Raw genomic sequence first — 21834 nt, forward strand, 5'->3', positions numbered from 1 at the left:
TGAGGGAGTGCTGGAAAAGTTTCCAGAGCACATTCTTTGAGCCCTGGCTTCTTTGATAATGTTATCAAGACTTGGCTTGGGTCTGGGCTTTGCCTGTTATTGCCTTTGGGATGAGTCATCCTAATACAGAAAGCTTCTTTCTCTTTTTTCAATTTTATTTTTTTCTTTAATTTCCTGACTCATTTTTTCCCTTTGATGCTTCCTATAAATGGAATTTAATAGAAAGCATCACTACAATGTAGTTTTTTATGACAACACAGATCTTTTATATTTGGCAAAATTAATAGTTAGAACTATTAGTTACGTGGTGGTTGTTTTGTTCACTAAGACGTCTATGGTACAATAAACACTTAACTACCGTGTTTTCTTTCTTTTTTTTTTTTTTTTGAGATGGAGTCTTGCTCTGTCACCCAGGCTGGAGTGCAGTGGCTCAATCTCGGCTCACTGCAAGCTCCGCCTCCCAGGTTCAAGCCATTTTCCTGCCTCAGCCTCCTGAGTAGCTGGGACTACAGGCGCCCGCCACCGCACCCGGCTAATTTTTTGTATTTTTAGTAGAGACGGGGTTTCACCGTGGTCTCGATATCCTGACCTCATGATCCGCCCACCTCGGCCTCCAAAGTGCTGGGATTACAGGCTTGAGCCACCGTGCCGCGTCAACTACCGTGTTTTCTATTCAAGTAGTATACACGCAGTCAGGGCATCTTTCTATGGGCCTGAATTTCCAAACCTTCCACTTTAACTTCGTGGAGTTCTGATTCCTCCCTCTCAGGTGAGACTGGGCGTGTGTATCCATTTGAACTTTACTCCTCAGGGATAGTTACTCTTGGTAAAGGGGTGTAGATTGGAACATATGGAGGAGGGAATTCTGTTTCCTCCAGAGGTTCCTGCAAAACTGGCTTTTCTGGTCTTTCCTGTGACTTTTCCTTTGTCTCCGTAGCTGCCAATGCAGCTGATTTTACTTTCACATTGGATTTGGCTCAGGCCCCAAGCCTTTTACAGTATGCTGGCAAACACGGATGCAGCCACGCTGGTCAAATTTGAATTATATTTAGCCATGAATCAATACAGGGGAATTGGTCTGGATGCCCTGACTGTCTTCTGACTCTGGTCACCACCTTAAACACACAGCCAATTGTTTCCCTATCTACAGTGCCTTCAGCCAGTCATCCAACACCAAAGAAGATCATTCTATTTCACAGAGAGTTTTTAACATCTGAGGGGTTAACTTGAGTTTATAATGCCCTGCATAGCCTTTCTTGAAATTCTTTAACAAGCATTTTAATGGGGTGGGTTTCAACAATTTTTCTCCCATCTTCTCCCTTCATGGCACAGCACACTCACTCTTCCTTTCATTCCGGACCGATTAGACCATCCCCCTCATGGTAGTATTTCAGATGCCACTTAGTTTTGGAGAGTTCCTTGATCCTACCACAACTCCTAAGCTGTAAGACAGCTATGTCAGCTGTAGGTAGATCAACCCTAGTTCCAGTTGGCCCCACAATTTGCACAGAGTACAGTCTCTACTAAGAGACCTGTGGCCCCCACATGTCACTCCCTGCATTGGTTCCTCCCAGAACCATCTCTCCCACTCACTTTCACACACTTCCCTTTTCCCAGTACCTTTTCCTAACCAACTTTAGCAAGCCACTCTTCACTCCAGTCAGTTGTGGTTTAAGTTCCCTTGGCTTTGGGGGTCACTCTCATGTCCTTTGTTGGACTACTAGTTACATCCAGGAAGGTGATCAGGATTCCGTTTCATCCTTGTGAGACTGGTCCTGTGTTGGGCCTGAAAACCTTACCGCAGTTCTGTAATGGGCTATTCCTGCAATCGTCCTGTTGCCCCTCATATTCTGTTGTGCAGCTGGGTAGAAACATCAGGTTGTGGGACAGCCCATCCCCCCTCTGGGTTGAACTTCCCCAAGTGGTGCGCCTGAGGTCAAGGGTCTCCCACAGCCCAGATCCCCCAGACACACAAAGAACACAGCCAAACTGTGGTCTCCACTCCTGGCTGGCTCACCAAAATACTGTGGGAAAGAATGAGGACTGGAGAGAACATGGGGTGGAATGGGAAGATTTACTGAGTCCACTTAGACCCAGCAGATTAACATCCAAAAACTGGGCCCTGAACAAAGACAGGGCTTGGCTTACATACACACTTCTAAAAGGGGGTTAGCTAATTTGAAACAAGCTTACAGTGGTGTGAAGCATAGTGGCATGAAAGTGAATGTACAGAAGCAGAACAAAGGAAGTTAAATAACTATGACAGGTTTATAATTCAGGCTTACATATGACTTTCGCTATGTGGTCCAGATGGCTATTATCTAGGTTTACTTAAGTGCCTTGCATGGGCTTATTTTATAACCTACACTATGGCACCTAGATGGCTGGAGTACAGTCATGTTTAGGCATGTCTTATGATGTTCACTGTGCTGCTTAGATTAAAGACAGAATACTTGAAGTTACTAGTTATAGAAAAGAGAAATCTACAAACTCAAAAGTATACTCATGGAGAAAAGGAAAATTTATTTTCTTCTTTCAATGTTGAGGGAGTGCTGAGAGTTTCCAGAGCACAATCCTTTGATCTCTGTCATCCTTAATAATGTTATTGAAACTTTGCTTGGGTCTCGGTTTTGCCTGTTACTGTCTTCGGGATGAGTCAGCCTAACACAGAAAGCTTGTTTCTCTTTCTTTAATTTTTTTCTTTATTTTCCTAACTCATTATCTCAATGCAAGGAAGCTAAGAACCTTGAAAAAAGGTTGGAGGAATTGCTAACTGAATAACCAGTTTAGAGAAGAACATAAATGACCTGACTGAGCTGAAAAACACAACATGAGAAGTTTGTGAAGCATACACAAGTGTCATTAGCTAAATGGATCAGGAAAAAGGATAGCAGAAATTGAAGATCAACTTAATGAAATAAAGTGTAAAGAGAAGATTAGAAAAAACAGCATGAAAAGGGACAAACAAAGCCTTCAAGGAATATAGGACTATGAGAAAAGACCAAACCTACATTTGATTGGTGAATCTGAAAGTGATGGGGAGAATGGAATCAATTTGGAAAACACTCTTCAGTATATTATCCGAGAGAGCTTCCCCAAACTCTCAAGACAAACCAGTATATTATCCGAGAGAGCTTCCCCAAACTCTCAAGACAAACCAGCATTCAAATTCAGAAAATACAGAGAACCTCATGAAGATACTCCTCATGAAAAGGAACCCCAAGAAATATAATCTTCATATTTACCAAGGTGAAAATGAAGAAAAAATGTTAAGGGCAGCCAGTGAGAAAGACTGGGCAACCCACATAGGGGAGCCCATCAGACTAACAGTGGATCACTCTGCAAAAACCCAACAAGCCAGATGACAGTGATGGCCAATATCAACATTCTTAATGTAAAGAATTTTCAACCCAGAATTTCATATCCAGCCAACAAAGCTTCATAAGCAAAGGAGAAATAAAATTCTTTACAGACAAGAAAATGCTGACAGATTTGGTCACCATGCAGCCTGTTGTGCAAGAGTTCCTGAAGGAAGCACTAAACATGGAAAGGAGAAACCATTACAAGCCACTGCAAAAACACACCAAATTGTAAAGATCATTGACACTATGAAGAAAACATATCAACTAATGGGCAAAATAACCAGCTAGCATTAAAATTATGGGAACAAATTCACACATAACAATATTAACCTTAAATATAAATGGGCTAAATGCCCCAATTAAAAGACACAAACTGACAAATAGGATGAAGAACCAAGACCCATTGGAGTGTTATATTCAGGAGACACATCTCATGTGCAAAGACACACATAGGCTCAAAATAAAGAGACGGAAGAATATTTGGCAAGCAAATGGAAAGCCAAAAAAAAAAAAAAAAAAAAAGTGGTGTTTGCAATCCTAATCTTTGATAAAACAGACTTTAAACCAACAAAAATCAAAAAGAGACAAAGAAGAGCATTACATATTGGTAAAGGGATCAATGCAACAAGAGCTAACTATCCTAAATATATATGTACCCAATACAGGAACACCCAGATTCATAAAGCAATTTTTTAGAGACCTACAAAGAGACAGACTCCCACACAATAACAGTGGGTGAATTTAAAACCTCATTGTCAATATTAGACAGATCAATGAGACAGAAAATTAATAAGGATATTCAGGATTTGAACTCAGCTCTACACCAAGTGGACCTAATAGACATCTACAGAACTCTCCACCCCAAATCAACAGAATATACATTCTTTTTGGCACCACATCAGACTTATTATAAAATTGACCACATAATTGGAAGTAAAACATTTCTGACTAAATGCAAAGAATGGAAATCATAACAAACATATCTCAGAACAAAGTGCAAACAAATTAGAATTCAGGATTAAGAAACTCACTAAAAATCACACAACTACATGGAAACTGAACAACCTGCTCCTGAATGATAACTGGGTAAAAAACAAAATTAAGGCAAAAATTAGTTATTTGAAACCAATGAGAACAAAGACACAATGTAACAGAATCTCTGGGATACAGCTAAAGCAGTATTTAGAGGTTAATTTACAGCACTAAATACCCACAGGAGAAAGTGGGAAAGATCTAAAATCGACACTTGAGCATCACAATTGAAAGAACTAGAGAAGCAAGAGCAAACAAATGCAAATGCTAGCAGAAGACAAGAAATAACTAAGATCAGAACAGAACTGAAGGAAATAGAGACAAGAAAAAGCCATCAAAAAATTAATGAATCCAGCTGGACACAGTGGCTAATGCCTGTAATCCCAGCACTTTGGGAGGCCAAGGCAGGTGGATCATGGGGTCAGAAGATCAAAACCATCCTAGCTAACATGGTGAAACCTTGTCTCTAATAGAAATACAAAAAATTAGCCGGGCATGGTGGTGGTTGCCTGTAGTTGTGGCTACTCTGGAGGCTGAGGCAGGAGAATGTCATGAACCTGGGAGGTGGAGTTTGCACTGAGCCGAGATCATGCCACTGCACTCCAGTCTGGGTAGCAGAGTGAGACTCCATTAAAAAAAAAAAAAAAAAAAAAAAAAAAAAAAAAAAAACAGTAATAATGAATCCAGGAGCTGTTTTTTTTTTTTTTTTTTTTTTTTAAAGATCAACAAAATAGACCACTAGGCATACTAATAATAAAAAAAAAAAGAGCAAAGAATCAAATAGGCACAATAAAAAATGATAAAGGGCATATCACCACTGGTCCCACAAAAATACAAACTACCATCAGAGAATAGTATAAACACCTCTACACAAATAAACTAGAGAATCTAGAAAAAATAGATAAATTCCTGGATACATACACCCTCCCAAGACTGACACAGGAAGAAGTTGAATCCCAGAATAGACCAATAACAAGTTCTAAAATTGAGGCAGTAATTATTAGCCTACCAACCATAAAAGCCCAGCACCAGATGGATTGACAGATGAATTCTACTAGAGGTACAAAGAGGGACTCCTCCCTAACTCATTTTATGAGGCCAGTATCATCCTGATACCAAAACCTGGCAGAGACACAAGAAGAAAGGAAAATTTCAGGCCAATATCCCTGATGAACAGTGATGGGAAAATCCTCAGTAAAATACTGGCAAACTGAGTGCAGCAGCAAAACCAAAATCTTATCTACCCTGAACATGTTGTCTTCATCCCTGGGATGCAAGCCTCATTCAATATATACAAATCAATAAACTAAATGAGTCACATAAACAGAATCAATGGTAACAACTACATGATTATCTTAATAGATGCAAAAAAGGCCTTTGATAAAATTCAACACCCCTTCATGCTACAAATTCTCATCAAAGTAGGTATTGATAGAATGTACCTCAAAATAATAAAAGCTATTTATGACAATCCTATACACAGTATCATACTGAATGGGCAAAAGCTAGAAGCATTTCCTCTGAAAACCAGCACAAGACAAGGATGCCCTGTATCACCACTCCTATTCAACATAGTATTGGAAGTTCTGGCCAGGGCAATCAGGCAAGAGAAAGAAATAGAAGGTGTTTAGTTAGGAAAAGAGGAAGACAAATTGCCTCTGTTTGCAGATGACATGATTACATATTTAGAAAACCCCATCATCTCAGCCCAAATTCTCCTTAAGTTGATAAGCAACTTCAGCAAAATCTCACGACAGAAAATCAATGTGCACAATTCACAAGCATTACTATATACCAATAATACACAAACAGAGAGCCAAATCATAAGTGAACTCCCATTCAAAATTGCTACAAAGAGAATAAGATACCCATGACTACAACTTAGAAGGGATACAAAGAACCTCTTCAAGGATAACTACACACCACTGCTCAAAGAAATAAGGGAGGACACAAACAAATGGAAAAACATTTCATGCTCTTGGATAGGAAGAATCAATATTGAGAAAATGGCCATAATGCCTAAAGTAATTTATAGATTCAATGCTATCCCCATCAAGCTGCCACTGACTTCTTCACAGAATTAGAAAAAAAAAAAGAAACTGCTTTAAATTTCATATGGAATCAAAAAAGATCCTGTTTAGCTAAGACAATTCTAATCAAAAAGAACAAAGCTGGAGGTAGCACTCTACCTGACTTCAAAGTATACTACAAGGCTACAGTAAGCAAAGCATTGTTCTGGTACCAAAACAGATATATAAACCAACGGAACAGAGCAGAGTCCTCAGAAATAATGCCACACATCTAAAACTATCTGATCTTTGACAAAGCTGACAAAAACAAACAATGGGAAAAGCATTCCTTATTTAATAAATGGGGTTGGGAATACTGGCTAGCCATAGGCAGAAAACTAAAACTGGACCCCTACCTTATACCTTATACAAAAGTTAACTCAAGATAGATTAAACACTTACACCTATCACCTAAGTCCATAAAAACCCAAGAAGAAAACCTAGGCAACACCATTCAGGACATAGGCATGGACAAAGACTCATGATTAAAACACCAAAAGCAATGGCAACAAAAGCCAATTTGACAAATGGGATTTAATTAAAGTAAAGAAATTCTGCACAGCAAAAGAAACTATCATCAGTGTGAACAGGCAACCTACAAAATGGGAGAAAATTTTTGCAATCTATTCATGTGAAAAAGGGCAATATCCAGAATCTACAAACAAGTTAAAACAAATTTACAAGAAACAAACATACAACCCCATCAAAAAGTGGGCAAAAGCTATGAACAGACACTTCTTAAAAGAAGACATTTGTGTTGCTATCAAATATGAGAAAAAGCTCATCATCCCTTGTCATTAGAGAAATGCAGATCAAAACCACAATGAGATGCTATCTCATGCTAGTTAGAATGGTTAAGTGTAAAAAAGTCAGGTATCAACAGATGCTGGAACGGATGTAGAGAAATAACGCTTTTACACTGTTACTGGAAGTGTAAATTAGTTCAGCCATTGCAGAAGACAGTGTGACAATTCCTCAAGGACCTAGAACTAGAAATACTATTTGACCCAGAAATCCCATTACTGGGTATATACCTAAGGGATTATAAATCATTTCACTATATGGATCATCCACACATGTGTTTATTTCAGCACTATTCACAATGACAAAGACTTGGAACCAACCCAAATGCCCATCAATGATACACTGGATAAAGAAAATGTGGCACATATATACCATGGAATAATATGCAGCCATAAAAAAGGATGAGTTTATGTCATTTGCAGGGACATGGATGAAGCTGGAAACCATCATTCTCAGCAAACCCAAGAACAGAAAACCAAACACTGCAATTTTTCATTCCCAAGTGGGAGGTGAACAGTGAGAACTAATAGACATAAGGAGGGGAATATCACACACCAGGGTCTGTCTTGGGATAGGGGACTATGGGAGGGATAGCATTAGGACAAATACCAAATGTAGATAGGGTTGATGGGTGCAGCAAACCACCATGGCCGGTGTATACCTATATAACAAACCTCCACATTCTGCACACATACCCCAGAACTTAAAGTATAATAAAAAAAAAAGTGCAGAAAAAAAACCCATTTCATTTTTTACACTGAAAATTTTTGTGCTTTCGCCTTCCCCCAACAAATTTGCTGTTAAATTAGGCATGTATTTTCATCACAAGTTCTTATTTTCTACTCCTGGTAGAACTTTAAGACCTAGAAATTTGCTACCCATTGAAAACCAAATGATTTGGTCTTTTTCAATTTTAGTGGATAAATTGCTTTGTACTCTGAACCATTTTCTTCCTTCTTTCTTTCTTTGTTTCTCCCGCTCCTCCTTTCTTAGAGACAGGGTCTTGCTCTGTCACCCAGGCTGCAGTGCAGTGGTGCCATCCTAGCTCACTTCAGCCTCCGCCTCCCAAGTAGCTGGACTGCAAGGGCATGGCACAATGCCTGGCTAATTTTTTAATTTTTTTTTTCTTTCAGAGATGGGTTCTTGCTATGTTTCCCAGGCTGATCTCAAGCTCCTGTTCCTCAGCCTCCCAAGGTGCTAGGATTACAGGCCTGAGCCACCACACCCAGCCTTGAACTTACTTTAAAGAAGAAATCTCTATTATTATGGTAAAATACATACAACATAAAATTTATCATCTTAATCATTTTTGAGTGTACAGTTCAGTGGTGTTAAATATATTTATAATGTGGTGCCACTAACACCACCAATCATTTTCATTGGTATTTTTATTTCTTTTTAATTAATTGACTTTTTTTTTTTTTTAAGAGAAAGTATCTCCTTTTGTCACCCAGGCATTCCTCATCTAAGGCCCTACTCCCGTCTTTCTGGCTACTATTTCTACCTTGACTATAATAGCTTAACCCCACCATTGCCTTCAATATTCATTCCACCTTTTCTTACAACTTTAACCTCACTCCAAGCATGCATTTCCATGCTAACCAGGACACAATCTAGACAACTGTCCATTACTATAATCTCTGCTTTAGATAGAACCTGGATATGTGAGCCCATTTCTTACTTCATTGAAATTGGCCATGGGAATAACCATCATTTTTCTCAGTTGTGGACTTCAACTCTCTTGGGATCTTATGGTGCACACCACACCTGCTTCTTATCCTCAAGGTCTATACCAGGGGCTGGCAAACTTCAGCCTATTGTTTAGTCCTCTTTGGTTTTTATGAATTAATTTTTATTGGTACACAGTTGTAAGTAACTGATTGTCACTGGCAGCTAGAGGGGCTGGAAAAGAAGAAACAGCCACTTCAATTCATTCTTTTTAAGTCTATGACCCCAAATCTCAAGTATGTATATAATAGTACCCAATAAAGCTAATATATTTCCCAAGGACCTTTAACAGTCTTCTAGAGAGAAGTCTCACTCTTTCTTCTCTTTTCAAGTATTGTTTTTTTTTTGCTCTTTATTATTAGTTGATAACTGAACCTAGTTTTACTAAAGAATAGAAAAAATAAAAATATTTCAAGTGGTCCTATAGCTGCATCTCCTCATACATATATATGATTCATGGATGCAGCCAGTCCCACCGACACCTGTACAGTTGTCCTGCCCAATGTCACCACCTCTGTTGTGCAAACCTTTCATATTCTCTTGTGAAATTAAAAGAAATATCATTCTTATAATTTGTGATTCTTTTTTATTATCATCACTGGCTTTTGCTGACTATGGATCCCCAGATACAGCGATCATTTGCCACTCTTCTGCGCCTTTCCATCTGTTTTGCAGCCTGTCTCTGCTACTGTTAATAAATACAACAAAGTTATTTTAAATGTTTTTTATTTTTATTTTTTTTAGTGACAAGTTCTCACTCTGCCACCCAGGCTGGAGTGCAGTGGCATGATGATAGCTCACTGCAGCCTCAAACTCCTGGGCTCAAGTGATCCTCCCACCTTATCTCTTGAGGTAGGAGGTACTACAAGTGCACACCATCACACTTGGATAATTTTTTAATTTTTAAATTTATTTAGATTGGGTCTTATTCTGCTGCCCAGGCTAGTCTCAAACTCTTGGCCTCAAGCAATCTTTCCACCTCAGTCTTGCAAAGCATTGGGACTACAAGCATGAACACCACACCTGCTAAACTACAGCTAGATAAAAGGAATAAGATCTAGCGTCTGGCAGTATAATAGGGTAACTCTGATTAATGATAATTTCCCAGCACTTTGGGAGGCCAAGGCTGTCAGATAACCAGAGGTAGGGAGTCTGAGATCAGTCTGGCTAACATGGTGAAACCCTGTCTCTACTAAATACACAAAATTAGCTGGGAGTGGTGGTGCAGGCCTGTAATCACAGCTATTTGGGAGGCTCACACAGGAGAATTGCTTGAACCTGGGAGGCAGAGGGTGCAGTGAGCTGGGATCAAGCCACTGCACTCCAGCCTGGAAAAAAACAAAACAAAACAAAACAACTAAAAATTATTGTCTATTTCAAAACAACTAAAAGAGTGGAATTAGGATGTTTCCAACACAAAGAAATAATAAATACTTGACGTGATGGGTATGGCAAGTATTTTGACTTGATCATGAAACATTGTATGCTTGTATCATAATTTCATAAACATCTCATTAATATGTACGACTCTTGTGTATTTGGATTAAAGAAATAAAACTGTTATTGTTGTCCACACTGCTGGGAATACTTTCTACCTGAGATAACATCAGTGGCTGTTGCTCTCTGTTTTTTTATTTTCTAGCTCAACTATGATCCCTTGAGAAAGGTTTCCCTGACCTAGACAGATTAAGAAATACTTAAATTTCTCCTCATATTAAGAATGAGAAAACTTCTAGTGGAAATAACACCAACTTAGATGTCAGGAGATCCAAATTAGTCCTGACTTACACACTTTCTAGATATGTGATTGTGGGCAAATCAGTCACCATTAATTATGCTGTTTTACATTTGTGGAAAAAAATAAATTATAGTGCTAATATGGCCAGTCATGACAGCTCATGCCTTTGATCCCAGCATTTTGGGAGCCCCAAGCAGGAGAATCACTTGAGCCCAGGAGGTGGAGGTGAGGCTGGGCAACATAGTGAGACACTGTCTCCATAAAAATAAATAAATAAATAAATAAATTCCTGGGCGTGGTGATGCATCTGTAATTCCAGCTACTTGGAAGGCTAGGGCAGGAGGATCACTTGAACCTGGGAAGTAGAGGCTGCAGACAGGTATAATTGCACCACTGCACTCCAGCATGGACAACAGAACAAGACCCTGTCTCAAAAAAATATATAGATAGTCTAGAGGGGACCTCCAGCAAATTCCAGCAGACCTGCAGCAGAGGGGCCTGACGGTTAGAAGGAAAACTAACAAAAAAAAGTAGCATTAACATCAACAAAAAAAAAGTCCACACAGGAATCCCATCTGAAGGACACCAACATCAAAGACCAAAAGTAGATAAATCCATGAAGATGAGGAAAAGCTAGCACAATAAGGCTAAAAATTCCAAAAAACAAAAATCAGAACTGCTCTTCTCCTCCAAAGGATCACAACTCCTCACCAGCAAGGGAATAAAACTGGATGCAGAATTAACAGAAGTAGGCTTCAGAAGGTGGACAATAAGAAACTCCTCTGAGCTAAAACCCAATGCAAGCAAGCTAAGAACCTTGAAAAAATATTAGAGGAATTGTTAACTAGAATAACCAGTTTAAAGAAGAACATGAATGACTTGATGTGCCTGAAAAACACAGCACAAGAAGTTTGTGAAGCATACACAAATATCAACAGTTGAATTGATCAAGCAGAAGAAAGGATATCAGAGATTGAAGATCAGCTTAATGAAATAAAGTGTGAAGATAAGAATAGAGAAAAAAGAATGAAAAAGACCGAATAACAATGCCTCCAAGTAATATGGGACTATGTGAAAACACCAAACCTTCGTTTGATTGGTATACCAGAAAGTGACAAGGAGAATGGAACCAAGTTGGAAAACACTCTTCAGGATATTATCCAGAAGAACTTCCCCAAATTAGCAAGACAAGCCAACATTCAAATTCAGGAAATACAGAGAACCCCACAAAGATACTCCTTGGAAAAAACAACCCCAAGAAACATAATCATCAGATTCACCAAGGTGGAAATGAAGAAAAAAATGTTTAGGGCAGCCACAGAGAAAGGATGAGTTACCCACAAAGGGAAGCTCATCAGACTAACAATGGATCTCTCTGCAGAAACACTATAAGCCAGAAGAGAGTGGGGGCCAATATTAATCAGTCTTAATGAAAAAAATTTTCAACCCACAATTTCACATCCAGCTAAACTAAGCTTCATAAGTGAGAAGAAATAAAATCCTTTACAGACAAGCAAATGCTGAGAGATTTTGCCACCACTAGCCCTGTCTTAACAAGAGCTCCTGAAGGAAGTACTAAATATGGAAAGGAAAACCTGGTAGCAGCCACTGCAAAAACATACCAAACTGTAAAGATCATCAAGATTAGAGAAAAAAGAATGAAAAAGACTGAACAACGTCTTCAAGAAATATGAGACTATGTGAAAACATCAAACCTCCATTTGACTGGTACACAAGAAAGTGACAAGGAGAATGGAACCAAGTTGGAAAACACTCTTCAGGATACTATCCAGGAGAACTTCCCCAAATTAGCAAGACAAGCAGTTTCTATGAAGAAACTGCATCAAATAATGGGCAAAATAACCAGTTAGCATCAAAATGACAGGATGAAATTCAAACATAACAATATTAACCTTAAATGTAAATGGGCTAAATGCCCCAATTAAAAGACACAGATGGGCAAATTGGATAAGGAGTCAAGACCCATGAGTGTGCTGCATTCAGGAACCCCATCTCAGGTGCAAAGACACACATGGGCTTAAAAAAAAAAAAGATGGAGGAGTATTTTGTTGCTAGAAGTCAGGGACCCTGAATGGAGGGACCGGCTGAAGCCATGGCAGAAGAATATAAATTGTGAAGATTTCATGGACATTTGTTAGTTCCCCAAATTACCACTTTTATAATTTCTTATGCCTGTCTTTACTGCATTTTCGGAACATAAACGGTAAAGATTCCATGGACATTTATCACTTCCCCAATCAATACTCTTATAATTTCCTATGCCTGTCTTTAATCTCTTAACCCCATCATCTTCATAAGCTGAGGATGGATGTTGCCTCAGATCCCTGTGATGACTGCATTAACTGCACAAATTGTTTGTAAAACATGTGTGTTTGAGCAATATGAAATCTGGGCAGCCTGAAAATGAACAGGATAACAGCAATATTCAGGGAACAAAGGAGATAACCATAATGTCTGACTGCCTGCGGGGCTCGGCAAGACTAATTCATATTTTTCTTATTGCAGAAAACGAGTAGGAGAAATATCTCTGAATTCTTTTCCCAGCAAGGAATAACCCTGGCAAGGGAATGCATTCCCACGGGGTCCTATGGATGGCCACTCTGTGGGTGTCTGCCTTATGCAGTTGAAGATAAGGGATGAAATACTCCCTAGTCTCCTGCAGTGCCCCCAGGCTTGCTAGGATTAGGAAATTCCAGCCTGGGGAATTTTAGTCCAATAGGTTGTCTGCTCTTGAACACTGTTTCCTGTTAAGATGTTTATCAATGACAATGTGTGCACAGTGGGACATGAAACCTCATCAGTAATTGTAATTTTGCCCTGGCCTTGTGACCTTGCTCTGCCCTTCTGCCTTTGTGATCTTTTATTGCCATTTGAAGCTTATGATCTCTGTGACCCTCTCCCTATTCACGCAACCCTCCCTTTTTCAAATCCCTAATAAAAACGTGCTGGTTTTGTGGCTCAGGGGCATCACGGAACCCGCCAACATGTGATGTCACCCCCGGAGAACCAGCTGTAAAGTTTGACCACATAATTGGAAGTAAAACACTCCTTACCAATGCAAGACAATGGAAATCAAAATGAACAGTCTCTCAGACCACAGTGCAATCAAGTTACAACTCAGAAATAAGAAACTCATTCAAAATCACACAACTACATGGAAACTGAACAATCTGCTCCTGAATAATGGATACATAGTAAAATTAAGCCAGAAATAAATACGTTCTTTCAAACCAATGAGAACAAAGACACAATGTACCAGAATCTCTGGGACAAAGCTAAAGCGGTGTTTAGGGGGAAATTAATAGCACTAAATGCCCACAAAATAAAGCAGGAAAGATATAAACACCCTAACATGACAATTAAAAGAACTAGAGAGGTAAGAGCAAACAAATTCAAAAGCTAGCAGAAGCCAAGAAATAACTAAGATAAGAGCAGAACTGAAGGAGATAGAAACACAAAAACCCCTTCAAAAAAAAAAAAAAGTGAATCCGGGAGCTGGTGTTTTGAAAAGATCCACAAAATAGATAGACTGCTAGCCAGACTAATAAAGAAGAAAAGAGAAGAGTCAAATAGACACAATACAAAATGATAAAGTGGATATCACCACTGATCCCACAGAAATACAAACTACCGTCAGAGAATACTATAAACATCTCTATGCAAATAAACTAGAAAATCTAGAAAAAAAGCAGATAAATTACTGGACAAATATACCTTACCAAGACAAAACCAGAAGTCAAATGCCTGAATAGACCAACAACAAGTTCTGAAATTGAGGCAGGAATTAATAGCCTACTAACAATAAAAGCACAAAACCAGAGGCATTCACAGCCGAATTCTACTGGACGTACAAAAAGGAGCTGGTATCATTCCTTCTGAAACTATTCCAAACAGTGAAAAAAGAGGGACTCATCTTTAACTCATTTTATGAGGCTAGCATCATCCTGATATCAAAACCTGGCAGAGACATAAGAAAAAAATAAAATTTCAGGTAAATATCCCTGATGAACATCAATGCAAAAATCCTCAATAAAATACTGGCAAACTGAATCCAGCAGCACATCAAAAGCTCATCCACCAGGATCAAGTCAGCTGCAAGGCTGGTTCAACACAGGCAAATCAATAAACGTAATCCATCACATAAACAGAACCAATGACAAAACCCACATGATTATCTCAATAGATGCAGAAAAGGCCTTCAATAAAATTCAACACCCCTTCATGCTAAAAACTCAAAAAACTAGGTACTGATGGAACATATCACAAAGTAATAAGAGCTGTTTAGGCTAAACCCACAGTGAATATCATACTGAATGGGCAAAAGCTGGAAGCATTCCCTTTGAAAACTGGCACGAGACAAGGATGCCCTCTTGATCCACTCCTGTTCAACATAGCATTGGAAGTTCTGGCAAGGGCAATCAGTCAAGATAAAGAAATAGAGTGTTCAAATAGGAAGAGAAGAAGTAAAATTGTCTCTGTTTGCAGATAACATGAATGTGTATTTAGAAAACCCCATCGGTGGCTCATGCCTGTAATCCCAGCACTTTGGGAGGCCAAGGCTAGTTGATCACAAGGTCAAAGGATCAAGACTATCCTGGCCAACATGGTGAAAGCCTGTCTGTACTAAAAATACAAAAAAAAAAAAAAAATAGCTGGGTGTGGTGGAGCATGCCTGTAGTCCCAGCTTCTCAGGATGCTGAGGCAGGAGAATTATTTGAACCCAGGAGGCAGAGGCTGCAGTGAGCCGAGATTGGGCCACTGAACTCTAGCCTGGTGACACAGTGAGCCTCTGTCTCAGAAGAAGACAAAAAAAGGAAAACCCATCATCTGAGCCCCAAATCTCCTTAATTGATAAGCAACTTCAGCAAAGTCTCAGGATACAAAACCAATGTGGAAAATTCACAAGCATTCCTATACACCAATAGTAGCCAAACAGAGAGCCAAATCATGAGTGAACTCTCATTCACAATTGCTACAAAGAGAATAAAACAGCTCAGAATACAACTTACAAGAGATGTGAAAAACCTCTTCAAGGAGAACTACAAACCACCACTCAAAGAAATAAGGGAAGACATCAACAAATGGAAAAACATTTCATGCTCATGGATAGGAAGGATCAATATCATGAAACATGGCCATTCTGCACAAAGTAATTTATAGATTCAAAGCTATCCTCATCAAGCTAACAATGACTTTTTTCATAGAATTAAAAAAAAAAAAAAAACTACTTTAAATTTCATATGGATCCAAAAAAGAGCCATATACCCAAGACAGTCCTAAGCAAAAAGAACAAAGGCATCACATTACCTGACTTCAAACTATACTGCAAGGCTACAGTCACTAAAACAGCATGGTACTGGTACCAAAACAGATTTGTAGACCAATGGAACAGAATAAAGGCTTCAGAAATAACACCACGCATCTCAACCATCTGATCTTTGACAAACCTCACAAAAACAAGCAATGGGGAAAGGATTCCAAATATAATAAATGGTGTTGGGAAAATAGCTAGCCATATGTAGCAAATTGACACTGGACCCCTTCCTTATACCTTATACAATAATTAACTCAAGGTGACTTAAAGACTTAAACATAAGACCTAAAACCACGAAAGTCCTAGAAGAAAATCTAGGCAGGCTGGGAGTGGTGGCTCATGCCTGTAATCCCAGCACTTTGGAAGGCTGAGGCTGGCTAATCACAGGGTCAAGACATTAAGACCATCTGGCCAACATGGTGAAACCCCGTCTCTACTAAAAATACAAAAATTAGCTGAGAATGGTGGCGCGTGCCTGAAGGCAGGAGAATCACTTGAACCCAGGAGGTGGAGGTTGCAGTGAGTCGAGATTGTGCCACTGCACTCTGTCCTGGTGACAGAATGAGATTCTGTCTCAAAACAAAAATGAAAACAAAAACAAAAACACCTAGGCAATACCATACCAAACATACGCATGGGCAAATACTTCATGACTAAAACATTGAAAGCAATGGCAACAGAAGTCAAAATTGACAAATAGGATCTAGTTAAACTAAAGAGCTGCACAGCAAAAGAAGCTATCATCCGAGTAAACAGGCAACCTATAGCATGGGAGAAAATATTTTCAATCTATCCATCTGATAAAGGGTTAATACCCAGAATCTACAAACAACTTAAACCAATTTACAATAAAACAAACAAACAACCCCATAAAAAAGTGGGGAAGAATATAAACAGACACTTCACAAAAGAAGACATTTATGCAGCCAACAAACATATGAAAAAAACTCATCATCACTGGTCATTAGAGAAATGTAAATCTGCCAAGACCAGCTCGGTCGGGGAGACCCTATCCCAGCGTCACTAGAGGAATTAAAGACACACACACAGAAATATAGAGGTGTAGAGTGGGAAATCAGGGGTCTCACAGCCCTCAGAGCTGAGAGCCTTGAACAGAGATTTACCCACATATTTACTGACATCAAGCCAGTGATAAGCATTGTTTCTATAGATTATAGATTAACTAAAAGTATTCCTTATGGGAAACAAAGGCAAGGCCAAAATAAAGGGTTGGGTTTGTCTAGTTATGTGCAGCAGGAGTATGTCCTTAAGGCACAGATTGCTCATGCTATTGTCTGTGCTTTAAGAACACCTTTAAGTGGTTTTCCACTCTGAGTGGGCCAGGTGTTCCTTGCCCTCATTCCGGTAAACGCAAAACCTTCTAGCATGGGTGTCATGGCCATCGCGATCATGTCACAGTGCTGCAGAGATTTTGTTTATGGCCAGTTTTGGGGCCAGTTTATGGCCAGATTTTGGGGGGCCTGTTCCCAACACAAATCAAAACCACAGTGAGATATCATCTCATGTCAGTTGGATGGTGATTATTAAAAAGTCAGGAGACAACAAATGCTGGAGAGGATGTGGAGAAATTGGGACACTTTTACACTGTTGCTGGGAGTGTAAATTAGTTTTTCCATTGTGGAAGAAAATGTGGCTATTCCTCAAGGATCTAGAACCAGAAATACCATGTGACCCAGCAATCCCATTACTGGGTATATACCCAAAGGATTATAAATCATTCTACTATAAAGGCACATGCACACATAAGTTTATTGTGACACTGTTCACAATAGCAAAGACTTGGAACCAACCCAAATGTCAATTAATGATAGATTGAATAAAGAAAATTTGGCACATATACACTATGGAATAGTATGCAGCCATAAAGAGGGATGAGTTCATGTCTTTTGCAGGGACAAGGATGACACTGGAAACCATTATTCTTAGTAAACTAACACAGAAACAGAAAACTAAACACCACATGTTCTCACTCATAAGTTGGAGTTGAACAATTAGAGCAGATGGACAAAGAGAGTGGAACATCCCATACCTGGGTTAGTGGGTGGAGGGGCTAGGGGAGGGATAGCATTAGGAGAAATACCTAATGTAGATGACGGGTTGATAAGTGCAGAAAACTACCATGGAATGTGTATACCTATGTAACAAACCTGCACATCTACCCATGTATCCCAGAACTTAAAGTGTAATTTAAAAATAAAAATTTATGTGTTACATTGTATTTCACTCTTTTCTCTTAAAAGTGTGAGTGTGCATTATTAAAAAGACTAGAGTTAAGTGATACTTTAGTGACACATCTGTATGGCTCTCAATAAAAATGCTTTCATTTGACAATCCCTACTATCTGTTCCTGGATTTAAATAATTTTATTTTATATATATATATAGAATATATATATTGAATATATATACATATAATGTGTGTATATATATAAAATGAAAAAGTGCCATTAAAAAAGCTGTCCTGTTCTTTGTTTAATTTCCAAGTTATTCCAGTAAGAGTTTAATTTTTTGTATCATCATTATCAATATAAAGCCTAAAAATCTAGCTATATGGTTTTTCTAGAGAGATTTCAACACTCGTCTTAGTTTATTATTTTGAGGTGAAATATAATATACTTATAGAGAACTCAACAATAGTACGTTTTACTATTTGTGGTTCATTGCAAACTGGCCACCTGCCATAGCCCCTCCCCATTCATACCCTTTGCAAGACAACTTTGTCCCTCTTCTCATTAATAAGAGAAGTGCATTAGCCCTCTACATGAATCTTCATTGTCTTTCTTTTGCCAACAGCATGCAGTGGAAGGGACAGCATGCCAATTTTAAACCTGGGCTTCACAAGGTCACCATGTTTCTGCTCTTGGACCTCCTCTACGGAGGTTCCACATGTACAAATCTGAACCAAACTACTAGAGTTCATTCAAACCACTAGGAGCTGAAATGAGTTGTCACCATGCTTGAATCTGTCCTAGACCCTCCAGCCATGAGCCAACCTGTGAAGTGACCACAAATACATGAGGGAGCCCAGGCAAGACAAGAAGAGCCATCCAGCTGAGCCTAGTCCAAATTACAAAACTAGACACTCTTGTGCTAAACAATGAGTAGTTGTTTTTTTAGCCACTAACTTTCAGAGCAGTATGTCTCAGAGAAATAACTAGTGATTCCCTGTTGGTGTATATTTTAGACACAATTTTACCAAGAAATATGTAAGCTAATTTAATTTCTGAGCATTTTATTTCTCTGTTTCTATTATTCCTATTTTGCTTTGGACAGGGAAACTGATTTCTGGATTGAACATGCAGAAGCACATTCACAGAACTTTCTTTTTCTCTGTTGGGCAGATTTTATCAGCATTATAAAATTATAGTGACTTAGGAAATAAATCATATAAACCATTCCTGTCATCAAAAGCTTTCAAATTGATCTCCCATAGGACACTTGAAGTTTATGCATGTTTGGAAGGCAAATATAGACATGACTTCAACAGAACTAAAACGATTCTTTGTGATAGCCTGTTTCTTTAAGATCTGTTCAGAATATCAGCTTTTGTTTAACGTGTAAACTTACAAAACTAACTAAAAGAGAGTGTGCTTGAATCTGTGATTAACACAAATTATTATATTTGCAAATTAAAAACACAGTGAGACACCATCTTACAACAGTCAGAATGGCTATGATTAAAAAGTCAAAAAACAGCAGATGCTGGCAAGAATGCAGAAAAAAATGAAGGCTTATACACTGCTGGTGAGAATGTAAACTAGTTCAACCCCTATGGAAAACATAAGAGATTTCTAAAATAAAACCAACATTCCAGCCAGCAATCCCACTACTGGGTATCCACTCAAAGGAAAATAAATAATTGCATCAAAAAGATACATGCACTCTCATATTTATTGAAGTATTATTCACAGTAGTGAAGATATAGAATCAACCTAAATATCCCCTGGACCAGATAACATGTTATATATATATCACATAATATATATTTATATATCACAATGAAATACTACTCAGTCATAAAAAAAGAATGAAATCATGTCTTTTGCAGCAACATAGATGGAACTGGAGCCTATTATCTTAAGCGAAATTACTAAAAATCAGAAAATAGAATACTGAATGTTCTCATGTATATGTGGGAGCTAAATAATGTGTACACATGGGCCTAGAAAGTGGAATAATGAACACTGGAAACTAGAATAGGTGGCAGGATTGGGGGCTGTATTTTGTACAGTATTCGGGTGTGTTAATTCTAGCTCCCCACCTAGTTCCAGAAATTACTTAATGCATACAATGTACACTATTCTCCTGATATTTACACCAAAAATCCAGACTTCACTATGACACAATATATCCATATAAAAAATGTGACTGATACCATGGCTCATGCCTGTAATCCTAGGAGGCGGAGGAGGGTGAATCACTTAAGGTAAAGAGTTCAAGACCAGCCTCACCAACATGGTTAAACCCTCTACTAAAAATACAAAAAATTAGCCTGGCATGGTGGCACATGACTGTAATCCATTACTTGGGAGGCTGAGGCAGGAGAATGGCTTGACCCAGGAGGCAGAAGTTGCAGTGAGCTGAGATTGCACCACCGCACTGCTGCCTAGGTGACAGAGGAAGACTCTGCCTAAAAAAAAAACAAACAAACAAACAAAAAAAATTGCACACACTAAATCCATTAAGAAAAATTTTAACTATATAACCAAATAATGTGTAAGTATTGATTCTGCTGTTTAATGTTGCAATTCATATTTTAAATATCAAATAGTTAATATTTAATATGTGACATTACTTCATAATAAATATTTAATGCTTAATTTAAAAATTGATACCTAAAAAAATCTTAACAACAGGTGTCATGATGTTCATTAACTCTAATTATTTTATTTTGTCAAGCTGTGACTGTTATAATAATAATTTGGAGTTATAGTGGAAAGTATTACACCGTACTTTGGGAAGAACTTACTTGCCCATCATTAGCTAAGTTCAATCAAGTTTATTTCATGTCCTAAGGGTAGTAGGTCAAGGGAAAAATAAGTTGACATCAGATGCCTCAAATCTATTTTAATGAGTGCTGTGAGAATATATTTGCTGTAGTCCTGCAAAATGTTCAAAGTGGCTTAAATTTTTTTTAATCAACTTTTAAACTTTTATTAGCATTGTTTGAAATATTCATCTGCTTGTTTTTCTCACTGTCTTTATTTTTTTTTGAGATAATGTCTTGTTCTGCTGCAGTGGCAGGATCACGGCTTACTGCAGCCTCAACCTCCCCGGCTCAAGCAATCCTCCTGCCTCAGCCTTCCAAGCAACTGGGACTTCAGGCATGTATCACACCACACTCTGCTAATTTTCTGTAGAGGCAGGGGCTCTCTATGTTGCCTAGGTTGGTCTCGAGGTTCTAGGTTCAAGGCAACCCTCCCAACAGCTTCCCAAAGTGTTGTGATTACGGGTGTGAGCCATCACACTGGGCCTTTCACCATCTTTAACCAATATTTTCTCCTGGTAACATTGTTTTCATTCACAAAGCATTTACATGTAGTGACGAACATCACTCTCTTTTAAATAAAAATTTCACAGTGAGAAGACATATCCAGAGTCATGAATTCTAGCTCCTCACCTAGTTCTGGAATCTCCCTCCTCACTCTTGAGGATGGGACATGTGAAACCTCCCATGACAGCAGTTGGCCTTTTCCACTCAGAGAGAACACTTATTATTTGCAAGTTTTCTTCAGATTATGCCTAA

At 38.6% G+C, this 21834-nt stretch overlaps 1 protein-coding gene across 1 annotated transcript in view; it reads left to right on the top strand.

Annotated features, from left to right (window-relative positions):
- Positions 1-387: 387 nt before the first annotated feature.
- Positions 388-21834, top strand: part of LOC129025639 (protein GVQW1-like) — a gene marked incomplete at both ends in the record, with an annotated part of 35480 nt that continues 14033 nt past the window's right edge. Inside the window, 2 exons of the mRNA XM_054473286.1 lie at positions 388-510; positions 938-1030. Of these exons, the coding sequence (XP_054329261.1) occupies positions 388-510; positions 938-1030 (216 nt within the window). The remainder of the gene's footprint in view (positions 511-937; positions 1031-21834) is intronic.

The sequence above is a fragment of the Pongo pygmaeus genome, chromosome Y, assembly GCF_028885625.2.
Source record: "Pongo pygmaeus isolate AG05252 chromosome Y, NHGRI_mPonPyg2-v2.0_pri, whole genome shotgun sequence".
In the NCBI taxonomy this organism is placed as follows: domain Eukaryota; kingdom Metazoa; phylum Chordata; class Mammalia; order Primates; family Hominidae; genus Pongo; species Pongo pygmaeus.